Source organism: Sceloporus undulatus, chromosome 3, assembly GCF_019175285.1.
Source record: "Sceloporus undulatus isolate JIND9_A2432 ecotype Alabama chromosome 3, SceUnd_v1.1, whole genome shotgun sequence".
Taxonomy (NCBI): Eukaryota; Metazoa; Chordata; class Lepidosauria; order Squamata; family Phrynosomatidae; genus Sceloporus; species Sceloporus undulatus.
The window spans coordinates 145,586,338-145,606,383 of NC_056524.1; the positions used below are offsets into that span (position 1 = coordinate 145,586,338).

Genomic DNA, 20,046 nt, shown 5'->3' on the forward strand with positions numbered 1-20,046 from the left:
TTTTCGTAACCCGAAAAAACATTCGTAACCCGAAACAATAATTCCCTATGGGATTTTTTCGTATCCCGAAAATTTCGTAACCTGGGTATTTCGTATCCCGAGGTACCACTGTAGTGCAATCAATGCAACCCTGAAACCAACACAGCCCTCCCGAAAGCTGCGTCTCGAATGGCTCTGGTGTCCAACCTATAATGTTTGATAAAAGTCAGAGGTTGGGACCAGACAGCAGCCTTACAGACATCCTCCAAAGGAATCCCCGAGAGGAAAGCGGAGGACGCTGACATTGACCTCGTAGAATGGGACCGAACCCTGCTGGGGAGAGGTTTGCCTAAGAGTTCATAGCAGAGGTGGATGGTACCGGCCACCCATTTGGAGAACCTCTGCGCAGACACAGGCAACCCCTTCTTCGGTTCCGAGTAACACTGAAAAAGTCTCTTGGACCGACTGGAGGCAGCAGTTCTGTCCAGGTAAAAAGCCAACGCTCTCCTGACATCAAGAGAGTGCAGGCTCCGCTCTGCATCCGAAGTTGGATTGGAAGCGAGGGTCGGCAACACAATGTCCTGGCACATGTGGAAAGCGGAGACAACCTTAGGCAGGAAGGTAATGTCTGTCCGGAGGACCACCTTGTCCTTATGGAACCTCAGGAAGGGTTGGTCCCTCCGTAAGGCACAAAGTTCGCCCGCACAGCGGGCAGAGGTGATGGCCACAAGAAAAGCGGTTTTCCAAGTCAAAAGTCTCAAGTCCGCTGTGGCCATCGGCTCAAAGGGCTTGGATTGGAGTGCAGACAGCACTGCCTCCAAGCTCCAAGCCGGCGCTGGTACCGACACCGGAGGATATAGGTTGGCACATCCTTTAAGGAACCCTTTCACCAAAGGATCCTTGAAAAAAGAAACCCTCCCCCCGAATTGATACTTAGCGCAAATGGCTGACAAATAGCACTTAATGGATGTGAGGGACAACCCCTCATCCAGAAGCGCCATCAAAAACTCCAGCACCACTGGAGTGGACACCTGAACAGGAGACAAGCCCTTCTGATCAAGGAAGAGGCCAAATTTCTTCCATTTTAGGGCGTAGGACCGCTGGGTGGAAAGTTTCCTCGCAGCCAAGATCACTGTCCTCACCGCCTCCGGCAGGGCGGTTAGGGCCGTATTCTCCAGGCCACCAGCGGTAGGCTCTCGATGTCCAGGTGGAGAATCCGTCCGTCCTGGATCGACAGCAGGTCCGGGCGAGGATCGAGGCGAAGGAAGCACCTCTTGGAGAGGTGGAGAAGAGAGGCGAACCAGGGTTGTCTCGGCCACCACGGGGTGATCAGGATCGCATGAGACCGGTCTGTTGTCATCTTGGACACCACCCTGATGATGAGAGGGAACGGAGGGAAGGCGTAGAGGAGCTCCCCTGTCCAGAGGAAAGCGAACGCGTCTCCGAGGGATCCGTCCATTCGCTTCCTGGAGCAGAACTGGGGACAGTGGCTGTTCCATCTGGTCGCGAAGAGGTCGATCCGTGGATTTCCCCACCGGTCGAAGAGGTCGCCGACCGTCTTGGGATGGAGCCTCCACTCGTGGCACACCGAGGGGGATCTGCTCAGGCGATCCGCCAGCTCGTTGTCCTCTCCGGGGAGATGAATCGCCTGGAGGAGGACGTGTCTTTGGATGCACCAGTCCCAGATGCGGAGCGTGAGGTCGAGCAGGGTCCTGGACCTGGTACCACCTTGTTTGTTGATGTAGTACATCACGGTGGTATTGTCCGTTCTCAGGAGGACCACCTTGTCCGTGATCACGGATTCGAATGCCCTCAGCGCTTTCTCCACCGCTAACATTTACAGAGCGTTGATGTGGAGGAGCTTGTCTTGGGCAGACCACCTGTCCTTGACGACCAGGTCGAGCAGGTGAGCGCCCCATCCCTCGAGAGATGCATCTGTTGTCAGGGTCAGCTGGGGCTGGGGCAGATGAAAGGGCATTCCGATGCACACGTTGCGGTCGTCTAACCACCATCTGAGGGAAGCGGCTACAGGTCTTGGTACCGTGAGCCATTTGGATGGAGGGTCTGTCATCGGGGAGAAGGCCGAGAGGAACCAGGACTGAAGAGGTCGAAGGCGGAGTCTTGACCATGGTGTGACGAAAGTTGTCGATGCCATGTGGCCGAGGGCGACTTGGACATCCCTGGCCCTCACCCTTCTGTGAGAGACGCAAGGCCTGATCGAAGTTGTCAGCGCCTGGAAACGGTCTGGAGGGAGAAAGGCGGAGCATGTTTCGGAGTCGAGGATGGCCCCGATGAACTTGACCTGCCTGGAGGGTGTGAAGTGGGACTTCTCTCGGTTGATGACCAGTCCGAGGGAGTCCAAAAGGCGTAAGGCGAATGAGAGTGCCTCCTGGAGCTCTCTCTAGGATTCGGCAGCGAACAACCAGTCGTCCAGGTACGGAAAGACCATGAACCCCTTCTGATGAAGGTAGGCCACCACCGGTGCCATGCACTTCGTGAAGACTCTCGGTGCCGTGGCAAGGCCGAAAGGGAGGACGTTGTAGTGGTACGCGACGGAGCCCACAGCGAAGGCGAGGAATCTTCGATGAGACTCCCGGATCCTGATGTGGAAGTAGGCATCCTTCAGGTCGACGGTTGCAAACCACAGGCCCTGATGGAGCAGAGGCAGAATGGAGGCCAAGGTTACCATTCGAAAGCGACGGTATTCAAGAAACAGGTTTAATTCTCTCAAGTCCAGGATGGGCCTGATTCCCCCATCCGCCTTCGGTACCGTGAAGTACCTGGAGAAAAAGGCCCTAGAGAATTGCTTGGGCGGTAAAGGGGAGATTGCCCCTTTTTCAAGTAGAATGCGCACTTCGTCGAGAAGGGTGTCCGAGGGGAGAGTGGACATAAACGCTCTGGTTGGAGGGAGCTCTTGGAACTCGAGGGCATATCCCCTGCGGACGATGTTAAGGACCCACGAGTCCGATGTTATAGAGGCCCAGATGTTAACAAAAGGCCTCAGGATGTCCAAAAAGAATAAGGGCGAAGGGGAAACGAAGTGCGCTGCGTTCCTTCAGGCTCTCTTCTTCCCCTGGTCGGTGTCCTGCCGGCGGGACTTGCGGTACCGAGGCGGGAAATTACGACGGCCAGAGGAGGAGGAAGACTGCGAGGGATAACGGCGCCTCTGTGAGCCCTGCTGCTGAGGCTGTCGATCTTGAGAAAAGGAGCCCTGGGACTGACCTTGCGGCGGCCAAGGACGGTGCCTCCTTCTGAAGGGCGAGATGGGGGTGGAAGACATCCCGTGCTTCTTAGCCGCAGCCTTCATTCTGAACTTGCGGTTCAGACTCTCGTCAGTGTCGGTGTGGAAAAGGCCGGTACCGTCCAGTGGCATGTCCTCAATGGCCGATTTAACGTTGGCGTTGAGGTCAGATCCTCTCAACCAGGCATGCCGGCGCAGAGCTAGTGATGCTGCCATGCCTCGTCCCGCGCAGTTGGCGACGTTCCTGGAGGCGGTGATGATCCAATTCCCTATCGAGTGGGCCTCATCACGGATCTCCACCAAGCGACGTTGGACCTCATCAGGGACGTCAGGGATGATGGGCGAAATCCCCTCCATCAAGGCCTGGATGTATGCCCCCATACAGGCATTGTAATTTATAGCCTTCACGATGAAGGCAGCCAAAGAGTAGGCCTTCTTCGCCAGGCCATCGATCTTTTTAGCCTCTCGGTCGGCCGGGGACGTCGCTTGCTTTGGCACGAAGGTCTGCTGTGCCCCCTCCACAATGGCCGAGTTCGGCTTGGGATGGTCGGTCAACCACGGACAGCCCGGTGGGGCGATCCGGTACAGCGTTTCGACCTTCCTGGAGGATGCGGCGAGCGAAGTCGGGGCATCCCATGACCTCTGCACAATGGACTGCAATGAAGGCAACATTGGGATGCATGGTGGGGTGGGGACACGACCGAGGACCCGGCGTTCTACCGGATCGCGGGCCTCCTCTTCAGGCGGGGAAAGCTCGATATCAAGAGTCCGGCACATCTTAATGATGTGCTCGCTGAAGGAGCGAACATCATCAGTAGGCGATGAGGAGCCCGGGTGATGCATCTCCTGCGGCGAGGGCGGGTCGGATGGGTCCTCCTCTCTGTCCGAAGGTTCCCGCGATGGAGGCAAGGGATCCTGGTCCGAATCGGAGTTAGACGTCAGGGGAATGTCCGTCACCTTGGCTCGGGATGGAGTGCGAGCCGGGATTTGCGGAGCCGGTGGCTCGGAAGGCGGGCGACGAGGTACCGAGGACGAGGCCACAGCATGGGAGGATGATGGTTTGTCTCCTTGGGGAATTGCAGGGCGCAAGTTAAGCCTGGTGAATTCCCTGAAGGCCTTATCCTTGGGGACCGACATGTAGTATCTTTGAGTTTTGGTGTCAAAGAACATGTCCGTATCCAGCCCCCATGGCTCGTCGGTGTCAGAAAACGGGACAGCCTCCTCCTCATCCGAGTGGACAGAGAGCAGAGAAGGCTCCCTCTGGGGAGAAGTTGGTTCGCTAACGGCGGCCAGATCTTGAGCCGGCGGGAGCGGTGTGGTCGGCACCGTGGTCGCATGCACTGAGATAGCCGTCTCAGGGCGCGAGAAGGTCCTCTCCGAGGTCTCCTTGGAGGGGGAGCGTTGCTTGCGTGACGCACGCTCCGCTGACTTGGCTGGCTGGCTCGGAGTCACAGCCAGGTCTTCAGGCGGGAAGAAGGGATTGTCCGGCAAGTCATGCAGGACAGTGGGTCCCTTGGAGTGGGTCTTGGCTGGCTTAGCCCTCTCCGATGGTGCCGCCTTAGCCGAGGAAGATGCCGCCGTCTCGGGCAACTTGGGAGCGTGTCGGGATGCCTTCGACGACGCCTTGGAGGACGGTAGCGAGGTGGTCCGGACCTCCGTCTCCTGACGCTCTCTCGAGCGCGAGCCCTCCGGGGATGGCTTCCTCCCGGATCTCTCCCTGGGCTCGAAACCCTCAGTCCCCGAGGTTTTCAGGGGGCGCTTGGAGGGTTTGTCGGTGACACTGGGTCTCGGGGGACCACGGGTCACATCGGAGGTGGTCGGAGACCGTGTCCCGGCCGGGACAGAGACCACACTTGAGGCGCTGGCCCGTGAAGAAGACGCAGGCGGAGCAGCCGGAGGGAGCGATGACGAGCGGGGACGTCCCTCCCGGACCTTTCCCAGGGCAATGGCCGAAGTCAGCCGGGACTCCCGGTTCTTCCTGGCTTGGGAGGACAGAGACTTACAGAGGTAAGTCCCAGGCAAAACAGGCAGGAGGAGTGAGGGTCCTGGACGGGCACCTTGCCCCCGCAGACATCACATTTCTTGAAGGGCGCAGGCATCCTTCAGAGTCGTCAAATCCGAGGGAGAGTCAAGAGCGAAGTCAAAAAACAAGCCGAAGAAGTCCGAAGTTACCGGGGCGGGAGAAAGAGAGTGGTCAAAAACAGTCCGAGGTCTAGTGAAAGTGATTCCGTTAACAAGCAAGAGCGAGCGAAAGTTCCTAGAAGCAGCTAGCGTGGCGGAAAAAAGGAACTGGGGAAAAGAGCGGGAAGGCAGGGGCCTTATAACGGGTGGGCGGAGTTACCGGCAAAAAGTTTCTATATGTTGCAAAGTAAACTTTGCCCACTGATTCCAGTAGGTTCCGAGCAGCACTGCGCAGGCGCAGTGAAACCCATTTGTATGATTCGCAGAGACCACGAAGAAGAAATTTTGTTTTCCTAAATATTAATCTATCTTTCAAAACTTTTTAATGAAACTTGACATTCTTTATATAATGTCATGTAATAACAGTGAAACAACTTTTAAATATTCACATCCACATTCCTAAGAATTAAATATTTTCATAACTTTTTTCTTTAAAAAGACAGTGTTAAAAATAAATGGAAAGAGCGAGTTATCATTATAAAGTTTATATTCCACTCAAAAATTCAAGATTAATTTAAAAATGCATAAAGAAAATATCCAAATTGCTGCTGATATTCAAAACTTCTTACCAAAATTTGTTTCTTTAGGGACACAAACTGAGTAGTCTGGGAAATCATTCTAATCAGAATTTAGCATTCATTTAAATCTAATAAAGAAAGTTGAAAGTTTTGGGTTATTTTTAAGGATCATACCTGTTTGCAAGCAAGTGTAACCGCAGCATTTGGATTCCGAATTTTGTGTCCCTCATCTAGAATCACATAATGCCAGTTATAGCTGCAGATGTTATCTTGCAGCAAGCGGATATATGAATAGGAAGTTATCAAAATACCATTACATGCTGCAATTTCCCGAATCAGTTTCACCTGCAAAGTATTGAAATAGTCAGAAGTCAAAAAACTAACTCTTTGAATGCAATGGCATAGCATAACCTACTGTAGAAAGCAAGCATACATGCAAGTAGTTGATTTCATTAACAAGAGAAAATCACTACGAGTCAAAAAGTCAATTCTAGTGAGAAAAATCTTCACTCTAAGTCATGAATAAAAGGGATGACAAATAGATATTCACTCTTTATAAACATTGTAAGTCCAAACCCTGTAAAGTGGGGCAAGAAAGCAACGTATAGTCTCAAATATGACTAAAAGAGCTATCAGAGAAGGTTGAGAATCCATGATGGACTCATATGACTGCAGCAGACTGAAAGCTGATGTCCTGTAGTCGTTTGGTTGGCTGTTGCTGTATCATTTTACTCTTCCTCCTCCAGATTCGAGGACCAGTCCTTTTAAATCAAAGGGCCAAAATCTTGTTTGTGCACTATACTTTTTAAAAATCTGTGTAGTGGTTACAAGGGAAGGCAGACAAAATTCCATCAGCTCTGAACAGCCCATATAGCCAATGCCCTAATACAGTGATGGTGAACCTTTTAGAGGCCAAGTGCCCAAACTGCAACCCAAAACCCACTTATTTACTGCAAAGTGCCGTGTCTCTCTGGCTTTCTAGTAACAAACTCTGGCAAACTCTGTGCTGGGACGACGGCACATGTGCCCACAGAGAGGGCTCTGAGTGCCATCACTGCCCTAATACTTTCATTGCCACTGTAGCTGCTGATTTTTCCCTCCTGGTAGCACCACCTGTCCTGGCACAGTACATCAGTAGCCCAAGAATAATGATACAAAGAGTTCATTCTGTGTTTATTCTTAATGTGCAAGCTAGGAACTTGAGCACTATCCCTACAGTGTTTACCGGGTATATGGGGATGCAGTTTTATCCCTGATATGTACATCTGATCAATGTGAATTATAAGATTCATTCATTCATGATGAAAAAGGACTAGAGTGATCCAGGTTTAAATCCTTTTTCACTCAGGAAGTTGCCACAATGACATTTCACAAAGTTATTCTGACAATAAGGAAGAAATCAACACTATATTTTGCCTTCAGCTCTTTGGGAGGAGAGAATGAAAATAATTTGTGTATTTTATATGCCTACATTAGGCTGAAGAATTATCACTGTTTAATGCTATAGATTGCTTTGCAAAGAAATTTGGAATGTCAAACTCCTTCTGAATGAATCTTGCCAAGAAACCTCTGTGATAAGTTCACCGTAGAGTCATCATAAGTTACACACAACTTGAAGGAGCACAACAATAGGGAACACAACAAGAAGATACTCTAGGTATGAAAACCTGAAATGTTTACACCAACACAGCTGCATAAAAGAAACAAAAATTTCTGAGCAGTAAAATGTGCATTTTTTTCCAACATGCATTTCTTGCATTTTTATTCCTAGTAACTGTTTACTGCAAAATTACAGGCATCTTACACTTACGACAAATAATCTCAGGCGATTTCAAATTAAAAGCTTATAAAATATGTAACCTCTCCTAGATTTTGCAATTAATAGGGTATGTCTGCAATTAGACTGACTTACAGAAGGCTGCTACAATGTTGTCATTAAAAGATGTTTTGTGAAGTGCTGCTATTATTATGGAGACTCAAGAGACCAATCCCTCCTAGAGGGCAAGCAGTGTAGTGGTAGAAAACAACAGCCATAAATCACATTGTCAGGCAGCAGAGAGAACAAGAGTAAAAACAGAGACACATGAAGGCCATTCACTGTAGACACAGCATAGTAGAGTCCTAGTCAGGATTTACTGAACCTGTAATTAATTAAAATTTCCTTCAAGCCAAATTTTTATTAAACAAGGATTTGTGCTGACAATGAAGGAAATAACTCAGAAAGGCAATTCATCACCAACCACTTCCCCAGTTCAGGATAAGGTAATATAAGGTCTGCCACATATCTTAAATGTTATTCAGGAAAGAGATTTGTAGGACTGTGGGGACACCAGAGCCATTTTAAATTGTTTTAACTGTTAATGTTTTAAACGTAATGTTTTAATTGGGTGTATGGTTTAATGCTTTTTAAACTTTTGTACTCCATATTGTTTTCGATGTTCTTCTTCAATTTATACTGTAAGCTGTTTTAAGTCTTATTCAGGAGAAATATGAGTTATAAATACAATAAAACAAAATAAAATATTTTGTTCGAGTCCAACCCAACACTTTATTAAAATATTCAAGAGTTATACTCAAAAGACAGCTCTATTTCAATACTACGTCCACATTTTATATGTGCCCCTTTTTGATAAAATCCTTATTGACACACATGCACACACACACTCACTCTCTCTCCTACCTTTATTCACAGGGTTGAACTGTCCCCTTTATTAACAACTTCCACAAGCATCCTTACAGTAATTAACCCTCTTGGTGAAATGGAAAGGTTCAAGAATTAGGCATAGACATGAAAGTGGTGAGTAAAATTAAAAATAAAACTGTGGAAAATGTAGAATAATTTAGACTGTGGGGAAAAAATCAACAAAGGGAATTATCTGGCACCCTGGCCCATCTTCTACTGCATTTCGACCTTCCTAATGCCATGACCCTTTAATACAGTTCCTCATCTTGTGGTGACCCCCAACTGATATTCTTGGTTCTTTAGACCATTGGAAATGTGTTTTTTCCGATAGTCTTAGGCAACACCTGTGAAAGGGTTGTTTGACCCTTAAAGGGGTTGTGACCCACAGGTTGAGAACTGCTGTTCTACTGCAACTGTAACCATCAATGGTTATAAACTTGGGATAGGCAACAGTAATGGATCAGGCCTAATTTTCAAACCCAAAACATCCCCTGGAGCCATAGATGTCCAAAAATGACAAGAGCAAAACTAGAAGTAGAAGAAAGCCAAGTTGTTTAGAAAAATGTGTCTTTTCTCACATTATGCAACACAAGAGTCCTGAAAACTATTTAAAAGGTGAACTGTATCTCCCAATGGATCTATTCTCTTTTTTTTGGTGAGAAAAAAATTGTGGTCTGGGGAGTCTGGAGATTAAGCAGTTGAGATTAAGCCTCTGAGGTTTGTCCCAGAGCCATACTTTGTCCATCCCTGTGATAGGGCTTTTCACTCCTATGTACAATGAGGGAATGATGACATATTCAGTGATGATACCCACCTACAAAGCAATGGAGTTAAGTTAGCAGAGGGAGAAGTATCACAGAAATTACTCTAACCTCTTATCTTCTATATTTTAATAAAAACTAAAGAGAAGGAAGTGGTAGCAATGTTGATTTTCCTTTATGAACTGAAGTTGTGCTAACTTGATTCTGTACTTAATGAAGTTTCTGCCAATTGATTTATCTATTTCAAGAACAGAAATGAATGGCAAAAAAGATGAAATACTTCTGAGTGATGCTTTCTGAAACATATTGTCCTTGTGCATTCATTTGAGTGTTTCCTGAAAAGAAATGCTTCTTGTAGATGCTTACATCAAGTTAACTTAAACTTTAGAAAACTATTTCAGAGAACAGATATTCAGCCTGTGGTGGATGGTATTATGTCCTCCCTCCAAAAAACAAGCAAACAAACAAGGATTGAGGATTGCACCCTCCCACATGCCAACACCAAAAACTCTTAGTAGGGGGACTTCCGGTAAGATGGTGGAGTGATGGCCACGCTTCAGGTGGTGAAGCGGTATTGTTTGTGGTAAATAGAGAAAATCGTTCCCCCAGTAAAGGGGACTTGGGGGGGGGGGGCACGGGGTACTCTTACAGTGCTAGTTAGCCTTTGGAGGGTCCCCAAGAGGTGTATTCTCTGGGGAATCAGGTGCCAGTGACTGAGAGGATGCGGGCATAGCCGCGACCGCAAACAGGAGTTTAAGCAAAGCCCCGCCGAAATTGGAAGAAACGAAGCAGATTGAATAAATTTGTTATTAAGAATTAAAGGTCCTCAGCGACAACACTTTATTAGAAAAAAGGAGGAAGGAATTGGAGATACAATTGGACAAGATCTAAGACTGTAAGCTTTATTTTCAAGTGTATATACAGTTAAGGGAAACTTAAATACAATCCAGGGCATTTTTCAAAATTCTAAACGCACCCACAGGCCTCCAACATTTGTCTCTTAGTCATCTGTATTCATGAAGTCAAGAAGAATGGAAATATGATAAAGTCCTCTGTTCCACTGAAGGCAACTTAGACCCAAGGCAGAATGTAACAGTCCTGATCTTAAAAGTCTTGACTCTAATAATAACAAAAAACTGCATCAGAGAATCTTAAGGCACTCTATAGATAAAAGCTGGTGTCATTTGCAATTCAGAGAGCTGAAACTTTTTTTAAGGAATAAGGCTAAAGGTCTTGTTAAGGATAGTGTTCAATACTGGTAATAAAAAACTTTACAAACCCTTTGAAATAAAGAAATATAAACGTTTCATACACTAAGAGTCAGGGAAGCCAAGAGATAGTTTGAAGAACTACATTTACAGAACTTGAAATATGTAAGTACCTTTTTCTTGGTATAAGAACCTGTTTCATGGAGAACTGCCACTCTAAATGGAGGCCACCAAACATGAAACTCTTTCACCCACTGATGCATCACTGTGGTAGGACACACAATTAGTGTTGGGCCGAGTCCTCTGAACCTATAATAGATTATAATATGACAATTATATGAAATAAATAGCAAACTTTGTATGAGTCATCAGAAAACTGGATACATCTTTTTTATTAAAGTCATAAATAACAAGTATAATAATTGCATTATCTGCACTCTGTGCAAGCACTCATTAATGGAAATATTTGATGTCGTCATTGTCTAGATGGCCTATGAAGGGGCTGGCTAAAGAGGACTGTGGCTTCCTGTTGCTGCCAAATTTCACTGCTCAGTTTCTCTGGTATTTAATGTTTAAATTATATTTAATGTTTAAATAATATTTATCACTTGGACAGAAAGACAGATGGAAGGCAAACAGATGTCCCAAGGGGCAGAATGTATTTGTTTCATCAAGTACCAGTATGTAAGTTTAAAAAATAAAGACAGAGTTGCTATATAAATATAGTTGTGCAGCGAAGTGATTTGTTCATTCTCTCATGAAATCTTTCCTCCATTTTGTGCTTTTTCTTGTTAGCATCTGATTCTGTCTACCTCATACCTAATAAGGAACTTCTTTCTCAGTACTTTATCACACTAGCCTGCTGTCATGCCACAATAGTGCCAGTTTACAAATGAAAGTATACTGGTTTGGCATCATTTCTTATCAAACTGTTCCCCATGATAGCACTTTGGCAAACCATGGACACATGATCTGTTTTCCACACTGTAAAACACCGTCTGAGTGAATCTGCTGCTCCTCTCGCTTCTCAAAGCACAGAGCTATTGTGTGCCCACACTTGGGAGGAAGCTGTGAGACAAGCAACATCGCCTGCCAATTGCTTCCCAAAGAAGGCTGCTGCATGAATGTGCACATAGCAGCCAGCTTCGGGAATCTGTTACCAGCCACAGTGACTGCTCCTCCCCTCTCCTGAAGTGTGAGGCTGCTGTATCCATTATTCAAACAGCAGCCCACACTTCAGGAAGCAGCAGGGCACAAGTGATGCTGGCTGCCGATCACCTCCTGAACCTGGCTGTTATGTGAACATGAACATAGCAGGTGGTTTCAGGAAGCTGTTGGTGGTGGAGGGGTTTGAGTGGGAGAAGAGCAGAATCATGCCCACTCCCACTACATCACTGTGAAACAGAATTGCCATGGAAGGGACCTATTGCACAATAGAGCAGCAGTGAGATGGAGAGCCTATTGACAGGCTTTTCCCATCAATGAAAAGGCGCACTACAGTAACAAATGGAATGCAGGGCAGAAGGATGGAATGAAATCCTGTAATAAGTTACTATGAAAGATAAAACACCAGAATCCACTCCACTGTACGACTGATGATGGATATGAGGCTAAACCACTGTGAGAATTAACTCAATATATGTAAGTATTAATATATATATATGTATGTATGTATGTATGTATGTATAATTGTACAAGTTATAATATATAGACTTGCCATGTAATTCCACCTATTAACTATTAACTATGCTCCACACAAGAAATATTAATTGTGGAAATTCCAATTCCTGAACATATACATTACTGACTTATTAAAACAATTCCTGATGCTGCACACCCACAGTTACTTATATATGCCAACAAGGAATTGCAACAAACCATGAATTCCCAGGTGTTAATACAGTATATATAAACAGAGTGTCATGGAACACAAGAAGACTAGTTATTAATATCACCTAAATATTTTGTTATAGGTTCAAGAACAGGACTGCCTGGGGAGGGAAACCTGGTTTATGAATTTTTGGAAGGATTTAAAAGATAGGAATGCAAGCAGAAGACAATAATAAAAAATCTACAGTAACTGAGTCAATATAACACAGTGCTAATGCTTCTTGTACTACAATTCTAATGCTGAAAAATATGGACGAAGTGGGATCCCTTGTAGATGTTTGAAATTGGTGGTGTCCTATTTGTACACTGTGCTTCTACTAGACAATCTACTAGCTTTTGTACTTCTATTTGATAATCTTTCTTATGTAGAATTACAATTGCTCCCCTCTTATCAGCAGTTTTGGTAATGATGTTGGTGTTTAAAGCTAATATTTTTAAAGCACTTCATTCATTATATTTAAGATTAAAGCAAGCAAACAAACTGGTTATTAGACTCCTACATGTCCTTGATCACAACTTCCTCGAAAGTAATTATACAATGACTGTTGATCACTGGTTCAACTTGGATTTTACTTTAAAGTGATCCCCTTCAGACTAGCCTGCCCATCCTCAACATAATTTATTTAGTCTGATTAATTTCAATATATCAATACTTGTATTCAATGGATTATATCTTGGTGTAGGCACAAAACAAAGTCCACAAATCAATATGTTATTTTCAATTTTAGTTGAAATTTCTGAATAAATAAATAGATCACATTGGCTGCACTCACATTGCAGAAGCCACAGTCCTTTGACAGAGAAGGCTAAATGTCTCATAAAACTACAGTTCCCAGAATTCCTTAGCATTGACCCATGGCAGTTAAAGTGATGTCAACCTGGATTATTTCTGTCAGAACCTGGCCCACCAAAGAAAGCTTCATCAAAAGTCAAGTTGTAGAACTAAGTCTAAACTAGAAACTTTACTGAATAAAAAACAATGGTATCATGCGCATTATAAGACGTTATAGTCAGATCTAACTTATAATAACAATTTGGCCATTTTATAGTTATAACGGAAAACCCTCCCCACAGCAAAACCCTTTGGCTAACAAATTCCCGTGAAAATCACAATTGACAACTTAATTACCTCCCTTATCTTCACTCAAAATGTTAACCCTTTCACCAGACCATCTAACTGCTTAGTCAGTTTCTTCTAATATACAAATGCATACATTCCAGATTCTTCTATATTTTTCAATCGCCAATATGGAAGAATCCAATCAACCAACAACAATTTATGGAAGAATCTCAGTTCTATATTATGGTTCTGACAATTTCTGCAGTAATCTAGCAATTCAAAAGCATGCAAATGCAAGTAGGTACCACTTCCCAATTCGGTGGGACGGTAACAGCATTTAGTGCAGTCATGCTGACCATATGACCACCTGACATTTTTTCAAATAACGCTGGCTTAGTAACGGAGATAAGCACTGCCCCCCCTACAGTTGGTCACAACTGGACTTTCATGTCAAGGGACTACTTATACATTTTTAAGGATGCAGCCTAGCCTAAGTTTTCTCGTGGTGCTGACAATATTGTTGACTGGTGAAATGATTTCTGAGTTGTAATCTTTTGGCTCTCTGAGGACCAGAATTAGCTCCAAAAATATTCAACTAATTACTATCTATACTCAAAAAAAACCATTTTCAAGAGGCCTCATAACAATAATTAAAGCACACCTTCCTCTTGTAAGGAACATTATATTTATTATTATGACTTCAATCATGGATCTACATGTTCTCTTTTGTAATCAGCATCATCTCTTTGAAATTTTTGGACCTTATATTGTTGACACCCTTATAATAGTTTTTAAGTTGGATGTCCATGTTTTCTAATTGCTTATATGATCTATTACATTCAATAATTTAACACAACAGATCAAACGAATCATTTATAAACATAGGCATTTAGTTAAGGATCTTCCAGGATGTGAGTCTTCTCCTATAATAGTCTTTCGCAGAAGATACAATATTAAAAGGGACATTGGCTCTTGCCTGTGATATGTCCATTTCCAGTAGATAAGAGCCCCACATCCTTTAGTTTGGGTTATGCTCCGCCCACTCACTCCAATAGGCAGGAAGTAACAAAGAGAGACCTTCTGGTGACCCCACATGGGTGGAGCTTACCCTAGAAGGCCAGTTGTATAACAGCCAAATGCTCCAGAAAAAAACAATTTATTTGGATAGCGAACTATAGAGAATTGGATTGCGACAGAGACAGGCAGTGAGCAATCTAGCTTGCTCCCCATAGGGAAAGACTATGGCGGGGTACAGACCGCCGCCACCAGTAGGTCCGTGGGGGAGCCGGAGCCTTCACACGGCCCGACTCCCGCGCGGACCGAAAAAGAAGCTCCAAAATGGAGCTTCTTTTAAAGTCGCGTTTGCGACGTAGCGAGGCGCCAGGGGCGCGCTCGCTACGTCACAAGCGGCGCGACACGTCTGGACGCTGTGCGTCCAGTACGTAAAGATGGCGGCGCCCATGTAGAAGGGGCGCCACCATCTTGTACGTATATAATACGTACTAGGGTTAGGGGGGTGCGGAAGCACCGCCCCTTCCTAACCCTAGTACGTATTGTATACGTACTAAATGGCGGTGTGTATCCCGCCTATATGGATATGAACCATCCCTACGCCAGCACCCCTGAGGGTGGGCCAGGATGTGGAGCTCTTATCTACTGGAAATGGACATATCACAGGTAAGAGCCAATGTCCCTTTTCCCAGTAGATAAGACCCCCACATCCTGTAGTTTGGGATTTACCAAAGCCGATCTAAGAGGGTGGACATAGGTTTGAGCACCTGCTGTCAACAGCAGCCTCAGCCGAGCCAAGCTGTCAAGCAAGTGGTGCCTAACAAGTGGGCCACCCTGAAGGTGTTTGTTATAGGACCTATGATAGCTAGAGGTGCTCATGGGCCTGCACTCTTTGGCATGAGTGACTTGGTTTCTGGTGGTAACCTCCCAAGGATTCATGGCAGGTAGTCATGCCAGGCCTGGCCCACCTGCTAGGCATGGAGACTAATGCCTTCTTGGCCACAGAACAGGGCTAAAAGGAAACAAAGTGAGGTGTCAAAGGAACTAAAGCTGTTTCTCCTCTATGGGTGGCTTGGTCTCCAGCATGGTACATGTTTTAAATTCCTTCCAATGTCTGGGAGAATGAAGGAGAAGGCTGGGGGTATCTGATTCTGACCTCTGAGGGGGTTAGAGCTCACCCGAAGGGATCTGGGTCTGGCTGAATTGCCATGGAGTCAGTTGTAATAACATTGAACTGCTAGTGTGATAGCAGAACCCCAGGCTCAGACCCCCAAAGTACTAAAGGGGCAAAATCCCCAACCATGCAAATGGTTTAGAGAAAATCTCTCTAGTCAGCACCCTCAGGACCATGTATAAATCCCAGAAGAGAAAGGGTGTTGTGTGTAGGCAAGGCAAGCAACAAGTCACCTGAGGAGTCTGACCATGGAGATGGGATGCCATCCCATCCTCTCCCCTTGCCTGTATCACAACAGTGAGGTTATAAGTGTAGTCTGTTTATTGCCATGGTGGCTTAAGGCCCCCACCCATGTCCTCCTGGAATAATTTCAATAAGGAAAAGACTGAGGAATTCAGGTAGTCCTGAAGGACCTCCATGCTAACTAATGTGTTATAGAACATTGTTTCCCAGGCTATCTGGTCTGAAGAAACAGCAATTGTTTATATTGTTTTATGGGAGTCGAAGAAGAGTAGCAGGTCTGGCAACGGACTGCCACTCCAACTAGTATTGGTATACAGAGATGGAGAGGGATCAGGCTCACCCTGAGACTGGCAGGAATATCAGGCCTGGGGGCCCTTTGTTCCATGGCCCAATCATATTTTCCCTTTAGTATCAATCAGAATGGAACCTGATCCAATCTGGACCTATGCCAGCTTCCACCTGATCACTGATTACCTTGTCAACTGGTTATAGCAATGAAGGTGATATTAAGGTGATTTAACTTGTAGCAATGACTTACCACTCTGAAAGAGGAATGTTAATGTCTGACCATCAACTAATATTTCAGAACAATGTGCAGTTCTTTACTGGAACATCTGTGCACCTGTGTAAAATAAGACTATTTCCATGGTTAGGCAAGAGGGAGACTGGGTTAACCTTTATCTCGCAGACATTGGTGAGTCCATGCAGAAGTGTGAATGCACTCTGTGTTAACAGGGCCTGTTGTCAGAATTAAGTCTGACTTCATCTGAGGAAGAACTTCTCTAGAGACTTTTAAAAATCATCCAACTCTATGTAGGAGACAATCATCAACCTATAGGAAGGCTGAGGGGTCTCCCGGCTGAAAGAACTGCTGATTATGGAGTCATGAAATGGTAAGAGGACTTGGCAAGGATAACACTCTGTTGTCCAGTTTTGAGGGGAGAAATTTCCCCACAAAAAGATCTGGCGAAGAAAAACAAACTTCAATTTTAAATAGTACAGTGGGCCCTCGGTATTCACTGGAGATTGATTATCAGATACCAAATCCATGGAAGCTCACGTCTCATAGAATATAATGGCACAGTAAAATGGAGTCCATTACTGTATATAAAATAGTAAAATCAAGGTTTGATATATTTGTGTGTGTGACATATTTACAAGTTGTGGGTATACAGAGGGCTGGCTGTAACTCTCTATATGGAGCTTTATGCTACATGGTATATTAGATCTGAGCATGTATGCTAGCAAAAAGCAAGGCAAGTCCATTTTTCCAACCCCAGAAGAAGGCAGTGTTCTTTGAACCAGACTTTGCTATGAAAACCTAGTCTGGGAAAGACACCCACAAAGTGGCTAACCTTATAACAACAGTATGCAAAGGCATCTTGTAGTACCTTGAGACCATGAACCTTCATGGCCTTGAGCCCAATTCATCATATGCATGATAGACCTTGTCACAATAGGTCTACCAAGCCAGGGACCAGTTGTATGGCAAGCCCATCAGCAGGCTTTCTTAGTTAAAATGTAACTATTTAGACCAGTGAATAGGTAATTGTGTTCTTCTTTTGTGGCAAATCCCCTCAGGGCTCTACAGTATGTCTGTATGGGATGTGAAGCAACCCCTTAGCAGAAAAACCTGATTTTATGTTTTAAAACACTCATGGGGGAAGGGGGGTTTCTCCTGGGATTGAGAGGAGGCTGTTTGTCTGTTTCTGATTAAGAATTTTTCTTAACCCCCTTTATTAGTGAGGACCATATCATAGAAGAAACTGTATTTTTTTGTTTCTTCCCTTTAACAGACATCTCTCCTATGAAAGAAGGGATGGAGAGGGGAGCCACCTTTCCTGAGGCTAGCTGACTGAGGTTCCCTGTGTTTTATAACAGGGACCTAACTCTTTTGCCACTTGGTTGGCCACCTTAATCCAATATATCTATCACCTCATATAAGATGTTTATCTCAAAGATCCTCAATGTGTGTAAGCATTAGAGATCTGCTGAGTGACCAGAGGAGCGAAGTATCTTTCTCCTTCCTTGAGTCACCCTGTTTATTAGACTTTAAATGAATCTTTATTGTTAAAGCTTATGCTCTTACTGAAAAGTGCTAAGGCTGTTTGCACAAGGGAGGTGCAATCATGTGCTCATCTTATGTCTTAGGCTGTTGGAGGCAGGGATGGAGGCCCATGAGCAGAGAAGAAAAGTCATCATGTGGCTTTTATGGCTAGCCTTGATGAATTAGTTTCCAGGCATCTCCTCTGCCCTGGTAAAAAGGAGAAGGTGTAAGCAGAAACAGCACAATTCAAACCTCATGGGCTAACAATAATAAAATGAACACCAGAAAAAGTTAACCAGTATCTCTTGTAAATCTGAGCCCCCAGACCTGTTGCTGTGGGGGCTCTCCCTTCCTTGATTTGCCCCATCAAGGGAGACAGCCTGGGCAGTAGCTTCTTCCAGGCACTGAGAAAACTGCTCTTAAGTTAGCAGTGACTGAAGACCATTGGTAACCATGGGTAGATAGCTGCATATGGCCTGAAGTGTAGCCTTGTTATTCACAGGGCATTTTGTTTTATTTATGTTTGAGACAGCCCCAACTTCAAGCTGAGGTTTAGAAACTTAGCCGTTTCAATCTCAGGCAGGCTTTATAGTAACCTGGCTGCATTATAGAAGCTGGCTTGGTCCTGAAATCCCTTCACACTTGCATAGGTATCTGGGAAGGTCAGAGTAGGCTGCTGTGGGACATGGCTCCCCATTTACCTAAGATATGTCTGTATCCTGAGAAATGATAATCTCTGATGGAAAGGAGAGGCCAAACACTCCAACTGCTCTCTCAAGAGTGCCACAGTTTGGGGCAGCCAAACACAATTGGGGGCGAAGGGCATTCTATAATAATAATAATAATAATAATAATAATAATAATAATAATAATAATAATAATATTTATATCCCGCCTGTCTACAAAATGCAATCAAGGTGGCTTACAAGATTAAAAATTACAATTCGAACGCTCAACCCACCCCCACTTAAAATACAATTAAATAATGTAGAATTTAAAACATAAAACATACTTAAAAACAATACAATAACTGTGGTGAAGTCAGAGGTCAGCAATTAGATATAGCCGGAGAACTATTCAAGAAAGGCCTGCCGGAAGAGATCCGTCTTTATAACTTTTTAAAAGCTGTTTAGAGTGGTAATATGACGGATCTCATCCGGCAGGCCATTCCCCAATTTGGGAGCTACAGGTGAAAAGGTCCTCTGGCAGGTCGTAAACAGATTTTTCCCTGAGGATCTAAGTGTGCGGGGAGGATTATATGGAAGGAGGCGGTCCCAAAGATAGGTTGGACCCAAGCCATTTAGGGCTTTAAAACTAATAACCAACAATTTGTACTGGGCCCAGAAACTGATGGGCAGCCAGTGGAGTGATCTTAAGATCAGTGTTATATGGTCTCTTCTGGATGTACCAGAGACCAATCTGGCTACCATGTTTTGAACTAATTGAAGTTTCCGGACCAAGCACGAGGGTAGCCCTATATAGAGTGCATTGCAGAAATCAAGGCATGAGGTTACCAGCACATGTACTACAGTCTCAAAGTCCCTGACTTCCAGGGAAGGGCACAGCTGGCGTATCAGCCAAAGCTGATAACAGGTGCTCCTAACCATCACATTCACCTAATTTGTCATGTGAAGCGACAAATCTAGGAGCACCCCCAGATTGTGAACACAGTCCTTTGAGGAGAGTGTGACCCCTTCTAGGACTGGAGGTTGTATCCCAATACCTGGGTTCGGAGCCGATTCCGTAAGTACCTCTGTTTTGTCTGGATTCAGCTTCAATTTGTTTTCCCTCATCCAATCCATTACTACCTTAAGACAGTCATTGAGAGGCAAGATGCCATCTGAAGTCAAAGGTGAAGACCGAGACATGGAGAAGTATATCTGGGTGTCATCAGCGTACTGTTAACACCCCGCCCCATACCTCCGGATGATTTCTCCCAGCGGCTTCATGTAAATGTTGAAAAGCATCGGGGACAGGATGGTGCCTTGTGGGATGCCACAATTAAGCTCCTTCCTTGCTGAGCAACTGTCCCCGAGCACCACCCTCTGGA

General features: G+C 45.1%; 1 protein-coding gene across 8 annotated transcripts in view; it reads right to left on the minus strand.

Moving 5' to 3' along the window:
* Positions 1 to 20,046, minus strand: part of ERCC6 (ERCC excision repair 6, chromatin remodeling factor) — a 131,578-nt gene that overhangs the window by 65,175 nt on the left and 46,357 nt on the right. For all 8 annotated transcript variants that reach the window (XR_006103158.1, XR_006103159.1, XR_006103157.1 and 5 more), the window contains exons 8-9: positions 10,745 to 10,880; positions 6,094 to 6,264 (exon numbers count right to left, since the gene is read on the minus strand). Coding sequence is in view for 5 of the 8 variants with exons in the window: in XM_042460842.1 (XP_042316776.1) it covers positions 6,094 to 6,264; positions 10,745 to 10,880 (307 nt within the window). In the remaining 3 variants the exon portion in view is untranslated. The remainder of the gene's footprint in view (positions 1 to 6,093; positions 6,265 to 10,744; positions 10,881 to 20,046) is intronic.